The sequence below is a fragment of the Rhamphochromis sp. 'chilingali' genome (assembly GCF_963969265.1).
Source record: "Rhamphochromis sp. 'chilingali' genome assembly, chromosome: 7".
Lineage (NCBI taxonomy): Eukaryota > Metazoa > Chordata > Actinopteri > Cichliformes > Cichlidae > Rhamphochromis > Rhamphochromis sp. 'chilingali'.
The window spans coordinates 34,338,632-34,351,346 of NC_137934.1; the positions used below are offsets into that span (position 1 = coordinate 34,338,632).

Genomic DNA, 12,715 nt, shown 5'->3' on the forward strand with positions numbered 1-12,715 from the left:
GCCTCTCTGGAAAATCAATGACTTCAATCCTGCTGAATGATTCTGAAGGCAGTGTAGTTTTCTCACATCATTAACTGTGCCAGTGTCGTTAATTACTCTAATTTTTTCTTCTTTTTTTCCCCCCTTGTATGGCAGTTTTCACTCCACTGTTGACTAAGATCTTGCTGGGAAACTCTGTCTGTCTCACAGAACCCAGTAGGACCAAATGTCACTGCAGTCAGAGTTTGTACTCAAATACAGAACAAGCTGTTTGCTGTGTTTCCATGTGTTGCGTCCCAGTAGGAGCTGAAAGGTTGACCTGCCTCGGTGGCCTTATTCCTGTTGTTGCTGAATTCACGTTTTTAGGGCCTGTAAACATGGCAACATAGCATACGTAAACACGTATACTGTGTTACACCGTATGCATGTTAAAGCCCATCAGATTTCAAACCATGTCGTTTCTCACCCTGATTGCAAGTGAAAGTTAAGGAAATGACATCATGAGGTGAGTCAACCTCCCTCCACAGACATTTGTGTATGGGCAAGTGGGCAGTGATGAAACATGGAAAGAATTCTTGTTGGGAGGAGAGGCTTGTACGCCAGTAAACACTGACTCTTTTAAGCTTTCTCTCTTTCTCTCAACTGTCTCCCTCTCATAGCTCGCTTTTCTCCCACCCTCTGCGATTGCCTCATAGACGATTGTGGGCTAATTTATGGCCATGATATCATACAGTCTGGCGAACGCTGTAGATGTGCCATTAAAGTGTGACAGCAGTATATTTTACAGAAGGCGGCTGGCTGGATGCGGGGTGATAGCATACAGTAGTTGCAGAGCCATTTGTGATTCTCAACCAGTGAGTGATACAGTCATACACTGTCTGATTAGTACTGTGTCAAGAGCTGGCATTATCTAAAATCATCAACCTCCCCGAGTGACACCAAAATATTCAATAAATGTTTGAATGAACATTTAATGCAGTTCTTGCTTTTTGAAGACGGTGTTCCCAAACAGTGCAGTGATTTTGTTAAAGAATTCTTGTTCATTTTCTTGTTGGTTCCCTCGTCCGCACCAGTGGTCGTGATGTTGTGATTTCCCATGTTTCATCTCAGGTCTTAAGTACAATTTGTGAGTGATAATTATTTGAATCATCTTACATTGAGCCTTTCAATTATTTTGTGTAATAAATTAACATCTAGCTGTAATGTGTCTGTTGGTTTTTGTTTGTTTTTTATGACAGAGTTGAAGTGAAACATCCTCACCAGTTTACTCATATTACTACAAAGTTAATATTGCTTACGGGGATATCGTGTGTGTGTGAATGTATGATAAAAACACAAACTTAAGACTCGGCCAAAATCTAAATGTTCTCCCAGTTTCTGTCATGTAGTGTAGCTGCCCACATGTCTGAGAAGGACTTACTGTGACAACAGCCCACCTGCTGATCTCTACCACCACCTACTGACAGTAAAAGTATAACACACAGAAAGACTGCTTGTGCTTTGAAAAATAAAAATAAGATATCTCAAGGTAGGATACTGTAGCTGTTATTTAGGTGGAGGCAAGAAAAGCAAGAAGATGAAGTCTGACGTGAACGTTTTTGTTCTAAAAGCCTTAATAGAAAAAATTTATCGTTGTTATTTTATGGAAACACTTCTTTTAATCATCCGATAAGTCACCACTGAGCCCTAACCCTCATTTTGTATCCTTTTCACAGCCAACTTTACATATTGTACTGTACATGAAATCTCCACCACTGGAAACAAAGTACACTTCTTACCTTGTTCTTTCTTTTTAGGGGAACTTGATATAGATGTTTCTGATACTCCTTGCCGCAGTGACCTTGCAGTTAAACTTACCTGCAGGCCCAGCCAGAGGCAAATATGTAAAATGTTGAGCATCTCCTGGGTTTCGCTTTGAAATGTAATACCAGTCAAAGCCTAAATGGTTCAGTGACTACAGAAAATCCAAAAAGAATATAATTTTGTTAAATTTTATTGTCAAAACTGCAAAACATGAAAACAACATTGTAATGCATAATTAACACTTTTTTCAGTTATTATTGTACTTTCTTTAAAAAAGAAAAAAGAAAGGAAGTTGCAAAAATGTCTAAAAAGTAACACGTACAATCACTATACAACATTGGTAGGACAGTGAAAGGGGAAAAAACACTCGGGTGTCACCTTCACTTGGCAACAATGTAACATTTAAGGGGAAATTTGCTTTATACAGCATATAGAAAGAATGTACATCTTCTACACCAAGGTCCAAAGCAAACTCCGTTGCATTCCATTACTGCGATGTACAAAATTGTATCACAATAGTGTAAAACTCCCCCAAAAGAAATGTTAACATAACAACTTTAAATTATATGAAATATAAGCAGCTGCGGAAGACTCTCTGCTCCATAAACAGCGGCAGTGTGAATGAGCCGGAACGTGTCGCAGAGGGATCCTGTGAGCATATGGCTGAGTATAGCACAAGACTCAGAAATGATTCTTAATTGGTCACACCACTGAATGCAGTCACAGACTCATAGTCTCACCATTTTCTCTCACACAAGATAGAGACAGCCCTGCATACAATATACAATTTGACGATGGAAAGTAAGATGAAAGTCGCTGTAAAATCCTGCCAACCAAAAACTTAAACTCCAAATCTGATACCATCTGATCCTAAAAGACTACATATCAGGGCTGACCGTTGATGACGACTTTGTGGAATCGCTTCTTTACTTGGGCCAAACAATGTGTTAAGGCTCAAATAATTCATAGCTGAGCTCTGTTTTCATTTTGTAGCCTTTTTTTTTTTTTTACAGCCAAACAGTACAAAGGGCAGAGATTACTGTACAGAAGATTTGCACTGATGGAAACAAACAAACAAACAAACAAAAAAAACCAAACACTTGCTACACTTTTTGTTCTTCTTATGGAAAGTTAGTATAGATGTTTCCGGGACTCCTTGCAGCAGTGACCTTGCAGCTGAATTTTTCTGCAGGCTCTGCCAGAGGCAAATATGAATGGTTAAGAAGGTCACTGCATAAGCAAGGTGAGAAGCAGACGGAGCCATCAGAGCAGGAACACGTGGGAAGGTACTCATCTCCTATCTCATGGTTTCCTTTCTCTGTCACATGCTCATGTATGTAAATGTTTGCTGGTGAGCAGAGAAAGATACTGTCTTTGTTGAGAGTCACGTAGTCTGGAAAGATTTCTGTCCCCGGGCTTCCATCTACCAGTTCGCTGCTGGTGAAGCTCCCTTCTGATGACAGGAGCTCGGCGAATTCTTCTGACGGCTTCCTAAACTCGGAAACCTCTTCTTCAGACATGATCTCCACTACAGATGTAGTGTTTTCCTCGGAGCACAGCTTTTCTAGAACAGGATGATCCTATAGTGTACAGGGATTTATTTTTAATAAGGAAAAAAAATGTCATTTGAAAAGTGCTTTCATTTGGAGCAAGCTTAACTTTTGTTTTTCTTACAAAAAAACAAAAAACATACTGCTATTAGTTTGATCAAAATATTTTTTGACATCTAAATGTAAAAAATGCATTTAAATCCTTGCTGACTTTGATGTGTAACACTGGTGATCAGAGCGGAATCTACGGTTACAGCCCAAAGACGAAGCAGCACTTTTCAGTGGAGAAGTCTACAAGAAGGTAGTTCATCAGGTTAGCATCACGAGGGACACGCCTCTAGTTCTCCACCATGAATTTGACTGTCAGTATAGACTTCTACTGTATTAGATACTGTGATGAGTTAAAAGATCACCATTTATTAGTATCATTAATATTAATTCATTTAAAAGCAAGCACTTTTTTATACAACGAGAGTGTGAAACCTTATCATCATGCCACAAAGATGTCACAAAACTAATCTAAATTCATACTGTAGATATTTTCCAAAACCAAATAAAATACAGATCAGAGTATTCCAATAAATAGTTGCTGTTTTTTGCTATGGGTGGGCCTGCAGGAGTTTTGTGATCCCACATAATATCTGTTTCTAGTCCATTTTTCCAAGAAAACAAGGATGAAAGTACCTGTAATGCAGTTAAATAACTTACCCTTTTCTGCGTGTTGATCTCTGTCAGATAGCCTTGCAAGACTTTCTCAGGGTTTGGAATTGGTGGCCAAAAATACTGCTTGACTTTCCTATAAAAATGCACAAAAGAGAGGAAACATGTCCTTAAATCTTTTTATGTCATAAAATTTAGTTAAAAAAAAAAACCCTTATAAAAGAAAGGGAACATCTTGGTTTGGATTTTCTTATAGGTGATTAAAATTTTGAATGAGCTGTGAGAAAAATAAAATCTACCTGATGTGCAGGGCACACACGATGGTGCTGATGGTGGCTGTTATCAGTATAAACACTGGGATACACACGATGAGCAACACGCCTGAAAATGCAATGCATCCAAGTTTGAAATGTATCATATCTGTTTGTTCCCTTACAGCAACAAAGAACATCATTGTACTTAAAGATAACATTTCAAACTACTAAAAGTTAAATAAACTACTTGCTTCTAGTTCTTAGAAAGGAGTAATCTACTCATCTCTACCTAGTGATACTTTTTATTTTACTTTATGGTCAAGTTTGTATTTATTGAATTTTTGATCTTGCTGGAGGCTTACCTGTGTAACTGAGGGAGTCACGGGGGTTTTCACCAGTGAACACATTGGACCAGTCACTCCAGAAGCCAGAGTAAATTTGCCCAGCGGGTTTAGCTCTGACCCTGACTCTGTACTGGCTGCCTGCTGGAACCTCAACACATGCTTCTGTCTTAGGGCCCTTTACTATCTCTGGATGGAAATACTGAAACAGAAAGGGAACCAAATCACATTATTATATGATTATAGTCTGTTATTTCCTTTGCATTCTTTGACAACACCTTTGAGATTTCTCTTAAAATGCACTCATGCATGTGATTTAAAGGGCTGGCTGCACGTAAACTGAAAAAGTTCAACGCTGGCGCCATCTGCTGGAAAGATCAAGCAGCCTTCACACTGCTTGACACTGCTTAGACCTAATATCATTGGTCCACAAACAGAATATGTGCCATCATGATAATTCTAAATAGTTTTGAAAGGAATCTAAAGGGCAGGAAGGAAGATATATTCAATTCAAACATGGCCCTTGGATGTCAGTAAAGACAGCGCACACATACACAGCTACTTACCTTCCATCCTTCATATTCTTTCAGCTGGTGGTCAAATTCATACTGTAGGTAATTTGACAGTGACGGAAGAGGAGCGTCCCATTTCAAGCACAACTTATCTTTCTTGAGGATTCTTTTCAGATGAGTTGGTGGGGATGTTTTGACTGCAAAGAAAAAATCTTTCATAAGACCTTGTCTCAGGTTTGATCAGTGAAAAGGAAGCCCACAAACCTAACTGAAAGTTTCCTTCAAGACATCCAGGCAAGCTTAAGAGCTAACAAACCTCTGCCTTTCCTCCAAATTGAAAGGTAAACCAAGTCTGAACATGTTCACAACTGACCAGAGGACTGTTGTATATATTAATCACTTATATGACTGAAAGATCTGAGTAAATGTATGAGCATGTTCTTAGAAGCAAAACTTCAGCATACAAACTAAAGTAGCAGTTAGTCATTCATGGCACAGTTGGTTAATAATGGGGACTTTTCTGAGCTGCTTCTTGATTTAAAAAAAAAGCAAAAAAAAACAATTTTAGTTTAAACACAGATCGCACATGCAAAATAACCAAGAATGATAGAAATAAAACAATTAAATGCCACTCACTGGAGTTGCTGAGTGTAAATGCTCCAGTGTAGAAAGTCCTCCTTTTTGGACATGAGATGTTTGTGAGCTTGACCCTGACTTCCCTGGACTCTCCTCCATGGAAACAACACTGGTCAATGATTTTCTCATCAGCCACACATTCAGTCCAACTCGTCCACCTCGAGGTCTTGCTACAAGAGTTGTAACAAAGTCAAATCACAGAAAATAAAAGTTTCATATACATTTCTGTTGAATTGACCCGTTCAAAACTCTGGATTAGTTTGAGTATTTTAGTGCTCAAACTGTGTGACAATAAGATGGAAGGATGCTTGGATGGATGCTTTTGTGCCACAACACAGGTGGATGGAAAAATGACCTGTGCGTAATAATTCATGAAGTGATGAATGAGTGTTTTGTGTTACCTGTGAAGGATTTGGTAAAAAAGTCCAAAGTTGTTTTTATCATATTTGCTCGAATTCCAGTGACAGGTGACATTTTTCAGGTCAGAGGTGAAGCATAAAAGTGCAGTGTCATCTGAAAAGCATGGAAAAGATCATTACTGAGCAACCAGGTGCTGTTCAATGGGTACCATTTTATTCTCTCTGTAATTCTCGCTTGGTCGCACCTGCACTTTGGGGGACCACAGCTCGCGCAGGATCTGACCACCTGCTCCAAAGGCCATCAAAAGGTGAATCAGGTTTAATAGCGACTTGCACTTTAACCTCCTCGCCTTCTTTTAGAGAATCCAGTGTGTCCTCTTTCTTAGGTAGAAATCAAAAGCATCATCATAAAGCTTTGTTTGAAAAAAGTAACCACAAAAATATAAGCTACAACGAGATGAGTCAGTCTCAGAAGGCAGAGCTCAGGAATCATTTGGTAATTCTGGCACTGGTTATCAGCAAACTGACAGTAAATGGAATTCTATATTTAGGCAGTCTTTAGACTGACTTTTATAACAACTAACCACCAAATGCATAACTTCAAACCTTCATAGACTTTGGGGAGCTGTATAAAAATTCACATCCAATGCAGTTGTCATGAACAGCAGTTGAGCCGTAAACACTTGAAGAATTATAAAGATGGTCTTAACCCCAGGGTCTAGAAAGGGAAGCTGCTTTGTGAAGCACCCTAAGGCTTCACAATGGGTGACCGATGAAAACACAATAGACTACTCAGTCTTTGTGGACTATGATGATTGCAGACAACATGATCTGTACCGAGAGCATGGAGCGGGTGGAAGAGATTCTGGAGACATGGAGGTATGCACTGGAGAGAAGAGGAATGAAAGTCAGTAGAAGCAAGAATGGACCAGAATGGACAAAATTAGAAATGAGCACATCAGAGGGACAGCTTAGGTTGAGCCGTTTGGAGATAAAGTTAGCGAGGCAAGGCTGAGATGGTTTGAACATGTGCAGAGGACGGACAGTGGATGTATCGGACAATTGAAGGTTAAGATGGAGCTGCAAGGCAGGAAGAAAAGAGGAAGACCACAGAGAAGATTTATGAAAGGAGGACATGCAGAGCGTTGGTGTGACAGAGGATGCTGGGTGTAGTGTCAGATGACAACAGATGATCTGCTGCAGCAACTCCTAAAGGGAACAGCTGAAAGACAAAGGAGAGCAGCTGTGTGTACCTCTAGATCTAACTCCTTGTAAAGGACCTCAGAGGAGTACTCAATTCTGTACTTCACTAGTACGTCTTTTATGTTTGAAGTCCATGAAGGATTCAGCTGTCCCACTTGGCCATTTGGGTGTAAAGACAGATTAACTGGTGGATCTAAAAGAACTAAAAGAAAAAACACTCGGGTTTAGGAGTTGGGGCTGGGACATCATCACAGAAGGAAGAACACAGTATTGGATTATAGGTGGGAAGATGGTGGGAATAATTGACTAGTGCCTTGGCAAAGGTTGAGGTGGCCCCTGACTTTCTAGTTAACTGGTGATACCCACAATAAGTTAGCAATGCTATTTGTGTTTTCTTCTCTCTTTTTAATCAACATAGTTACTTCCTTGCAAATCATCCTAAAGCCTTTCCGTCCTTTAAACTAGGATTCAAGGATGCAAAACCTAAATTCCAGTTCACTGCAACTTATTTTTGATCTAACCCATAACACTCAGCATCTATTCGTCACCTTTATCAAAAGATGAAAATGTTTTAAATTTTGTAATATACAGTATCTAAGTAAAGTTTCTTCAATACTCTTTATGTGATGAAAAATTCAGTTTTGAAAAGACAAGATGTCTTACCATGATCGTTCATAAAGACAGTCCGAGTGTAGATGGTGGCGTTCGTAAAGGATTCAGTGACTGTAAGGATGCAGTCAACAAACCACATAGCTTCAGGTAAAGAGCAGATGTGCAGCAAAGTTCCCTTCTCTGTTCTCTGGACGGATAATTCACACCTCTGCGCTGGAGAGCTTGATTGGGATGAAAGAAAAAAACAGCAGGCAGGGCTGCTCATTAATGAGCTAATAAAACAGTTTTAAACATCTTGCCTTGCGGGTAAGAAGAAATGCAATACAGGCGACTATCGTGCATAAACCATTAAAATGGTCAATCAATAAAAAAACTAACTAACTAAGAACTTTCCTAAAAATGTAGTCAGTATACAGCAGAAGCGTGCACATAGAATAATAAATAAATATCAGTAGCATGCCAGAAGTATCAAAAAGTGTCTAAACACAATGCATAAATAGTATTTAATAGTTTTCATAATACAGAAAGTTCAGTAGATTCACAGTGTTTAACATACTCTATAGAGTAGAACAAATTATAAGTCCTGTTGTCTGCAGTCTCGAAGAAGCAGGTGAAATCAAATGTTGTCCGAGAGAAACACTTTGGATTAGGCTCATCCTTCAAGAACAAAACATCTGCTCCAAAAATGACAAACACAATAAATGAAGAATATTGGAAATACAAAAAAAAAAAAAAAGACATTGTGGGCATTGCATTCAAGTTAACAAGGAGCCCAAAGTTCATATTAATGCCTTATGCCCCGCTAACAAAGAAACATGCTCTGAGTATCTGTATTGCTCCCATTTTCACATTTTGGCAATAGTGTGTGGTTGCATAGTATCAGTTTATACTCCAGTGTTGATAAATAAACCATCCTTCAAGCCCTACCTTCCTCTGACAGATTACACTGTAATCCAGGCACAAAGAAAGCTTGTATCCACAGAATATTAAGGAATATTCCCAATCTGTAGAGGAAATTCATCTTGAATTGAGGCGCTGTGAAATTCTAAACCACCATGGCCATCAAATTAACACCGGTGCAGGCTTGTGTATATACAGTGTGTACGCTGTTTCCTATGCATGGTTTTAAGTAGGCAAGGGTGGGTAAGGATTGAAGGGTTGTGCTTAAAACAGGAAGCAAGCTTTCTGTACAGCAGAAGTAGTCACCAAGAAGAGGCAGATGGACTGATTAGACGTAAATAAACAAAAAGGTTGCGGTGAGCAGAGAATGTGACACCTCGGAAAATGTAGGAAGAACCCGAAGAACACAAATGAGGTTCTTCGGGTGCTTCAAATTCTTTGGTGACCACCTTCAACAGATATTAATTCAGTCTGCCAATGTTTTCCTCCTACTGATGAACAGAGAAGCGAGGTTTTAACCTCTGAAAAAAAAAAACCTTGCTAATTAACCGCTTCCTGACTTACTGCAGCATTGCAGAGCGCAGTGCACAGTTTTGAACTTCAAAAACATCTCAAAAAGTCCATGTTTACGTCTAAACTTCATCCTCCAGCTAACTTTGTTTAAATAATTTTTATTATTTGTCACGATGGAAATAAAAAAAAAAGAAAAATCTGGCTTTATCCACAAGAAAAAGTATGGATTATATTGTATAGTAGTATATACATTGTATAGTGATGCCTCTGATGTTTGCAACTGGAAAGCGCCGAAAGATCTTATTTAAAACTATATTAAAGTTTTTTTTGGGGGGCGGTTTGTTTGTTTTGCACAGACGTGTATAGAAAAGAAAATAATTTTCACCTTATGTCATTAGAACACAGTAATAATGAAACACGTGAGAGCAGAAAAGCAAACTTATCATTTGATGCGTGCTGACCACATCACAGATATGTCTGATATATCTCTGCTACCATGAAATGAAAACCTTGAGTCTAACTAACTTGCTTTTCAGAGTTTCATTAGTTATAAGCCATAATCATCCAAATTAAAACAAAAAAGGTTTGGATTTTTTTTTCATTTTATGTGTAATGAATAGAGAATATTTGAAAGTTTACCCTTTCCAGTTGAATTATTTAACAAAAAAAATCATAGACTATAATTTGAGATGCACTAATGGTATCCACATACTTGACTGTGTTATTAAGAAACTATTAACCTTGCGTAATGTTTGGTTATGGTTGATGCCATGCGATTTGCCAGCTACCAAAGTTGACCAATCTCTGAGAGGACTGGCTTTTTGTTTGTTTGTTTAGACACACCTGAGGCTGAGGACCTACCACAAAGATTGTCTGAACTGCAACTAAACACCAAAGCTTTGCTGTGGAGTTGTGTTTATTAGTAAACTTAATCAATATTTAGATAGTAGCAGAAATATTTTAATGTCCTGTTAAAAATATCTTTTCTCTGACATGAATTTTGCATGTTAGCTCTATAAAAAAAAGCTTGTATGTGTTTATGTGTTTGAGAAATGCGGATTATGTGTGTGAAGGTATGTTGGAGAGCGCAGGAACAAAAGCCAAGGCTACGACTGAGACTAACGGAGATCCTGTTCAAGATATTTATCAGATTGTGAAAAGACAGGTTTTACATTTACACTCAACTGCTACTTCACGTGATGCATTTTGTTAGTACCTGGCTTGACTCCCTTTTTCCTTCAAATTTCTGCTCTGACCTCTGACATCAACAAGGGATTTTCATCCAGAAAACGGATGCTCAGTAAACCTCTGTAAACCCGAGACATAGCCATGCATGAAAATCCCTGTAGAGCAGCAGTTTCTGTCATAGTCGGACCACCCTGTCTGGAACCAACAACCACGTCAAAGTCAGTTAAATCACCTTTCTCCTTCATTCTGATGCTCAGTTTAAACTTCTGTTGGCTTGACTGAATATAAAAAAGCTAACTTATGTTGTTGTTGTTTATTGTTAAGGTATGTATGAGCGACTGAGAAATAACAGGTTCTGACAGCTGGAGAGAATTTAAGACTATTTTTCTGTAGACTTCCTGTTATAAATGAATAGGCACTGTGTTGTATTCTGTGGCTTTTGTGGTGATTTTGAAAGTTTTGAATCCTTAGTTAATTTTGGGTTGCTTTTTATTTTTTCTTCTTCTCTGTGTTTAAGGTTTAGATTTTTTTTTTTTTTTTTTTTACTGCTTGTTTATTCTAGGAAGGAGTTTTAGCTTTTTGATATTATGCTTTAAGGTTTCTGTCTAGATTCCTCCATGTTATTTTTGTAGCATGTTCCAGTGAGAGTTTCCTGTCTGTGTTTAGAAGGTATCTTTTTATTATCAGCACCTGTGTCTCAATTCCCCCACGTGTCTCCACTTCCCTATTCCGCAGAGCAGTCTGTCTACACTCAGTGGATTTTATACTTTCGACTCTGCATTCAACCTCAAGACAATAAATTATGCTCTTGCTTAACTTTTCGCATTCTTAAGTCGTCTTCGTCACTTTTAGGTCCTGTTACACTTACAGACACTGCCATTACAGTTGTAAACACTTCATTGTAAAGTTATAAATAAAAATACAAAAGAAGAAGAAAACAAAAAAAGTATTTTTGCTGATGTCTGTGTGCACCTCAAGGAAGAAAGGCTCATATATTTCTTGCCAGGTGTGTTACAGTCTTTTGCTGAGGTAATTACTTTATTTATCATTGAGATAATCCTTTGAGATACTCAAAACTGAAAAATGTGTAGAAGAAAGATGTAAAAAAAGAAATACAGTTCCAGATATCTCATCCACATTATTAGAAAACATATTTCTAAAAATTGGAGTTTTATGTCATCCTCAAGTCAGTTTACCTTAAGGCAGACACTGAAGAATCAGGAAAACTGAATTAAGGGCTAAGAGTATATGAAAGCGCCACAGTAACATCAGATGCTTTAAATTCTTTTAGACATCCTCCATGTTAGTAATAAATTCAACACAAGGAATCAGTGTAAGCAAAATGTGAAAGAAACCTAGCATCAAATATGAAGCATGAGCACTGTAATCATTTAAACAATGGTCAAGTCTACCAACGGCAATGTTGTGGAGACCTTATATAGCCAAGTGTAGCAAGCTAATATCTCAGAGCAAATGATTAAGGAGCTCAAATGAGGTATCCTGTAGCCACTGGACACTGACTATAATTACAGAAGGACCTGTTTCTGAGCACGGGCCAGGTGACTGCACTGATGCAATATAATGTCTCGTCTAATTGGTGCAAACGACTAGTGGTGAACCCAGAGAGCTAGTTAATGGCTGTTTTCACATGGATTCTAAGTATCTAGGAAAACAATATTGAACAAACTGAAAGCAAACTTGGTGAAGCTTTTGTGCACCAAAACATTTGAACAGCCTTCAAACTTGAAGGTGAAGAATCCTTATATACCTACTCATTTTTTTAAATGTATGCTGCAAAGCTATGATGGATACTATCTTTCTGAAAGAAATGATCAGTGTGGCCAACACAAAAGCCACAATCACAAAGTTTTTTTACAAGATGATAGAAAGATGTTTGTCCTCTAATTATGGTTGACTTTAGTAACGAAAATTGCAACACATCCCATTTTTGGCTGTGTCACAGATGACCGATCAGACAAATTTGTTGCACAAGGACATGCAAGGGGAACAAGGGGAAGGAAGAGGAAAATATGCATCACAACTATGACAATATAACAACCACAAATTTTAAGACACAGTGCAGTGAAAAACTCATGCATGTTGGGCAAAACACTAAAATACATAATCTACTGTAAAAAAAAATTACAGTGAAATACCTACAAAGATTTTTCCATTGGAAAGGAATGCTGTTTAAAATATGTACAT

General features: G+C 38.2%; 1 protein-coding gene across 1 annotated transcript; it reads right to left on the reverse strand.

The window, feature by feature from the left end:
* Positions 1-2,878: 2,878 nt before the first annotated feature.
* Positions 2,879-8,941, reverse strand: mpl (MPL proto-oncogene, thrombopoietin receptor). The gene is made up of 12 exons (XM_080887453.1): positions 8,837-8,941; positions 8,466-8,583; positions 7,961-8,130; positions 7,348-7,499; positions 6,340-6,475; positions 6,137-6,248; positions 5,736-5,905; positions 5,154-5,296; positions 4,609-4,789; positions 4,292-4,373; positions 4,041-4,128; positions 2,879-3,362 (listed from the first exon to the last, which is right to left on the reverse strand). Exons 1-12 carry the CDS (start codon positions 8,928-8,930, stop codon positions 2,904-2,906), a joined length of 1,905 nt encoding a protein of 634 aa, XP_080743579.1. The 5' UTR covers positions 8,931-8,941; the 3' UTR covers positions 2,879-2,903.
* Between the last annotated feature and the right edge of the window lie 3,774 nt (positions 8,942-12,715).

Bases quoted from the DNA above. Each gene is read 5' to 3' on its own strand.
- mpl (XM_080887453.1), bottom strand. From the start codon at position 8,930: ATGAATTTCCTCTACAGATTGGGAATATTCCTTAATATTCTGTGGATA. The intron at 4,129-4,291 runs GTAGATTTTATT...GCATTTTTATAG, and splicing joins GTGTGTGCCCTGCACATCAG to GAAAGTCAAGCAGTATTTTT. The intron at 3,363-4,040 runs GTAAGTTATTTA...TGTACACTATAG, and splicing joins AGATCAACACGCAGAAAAGG to GATCATCCTGTTCTAGAAAA.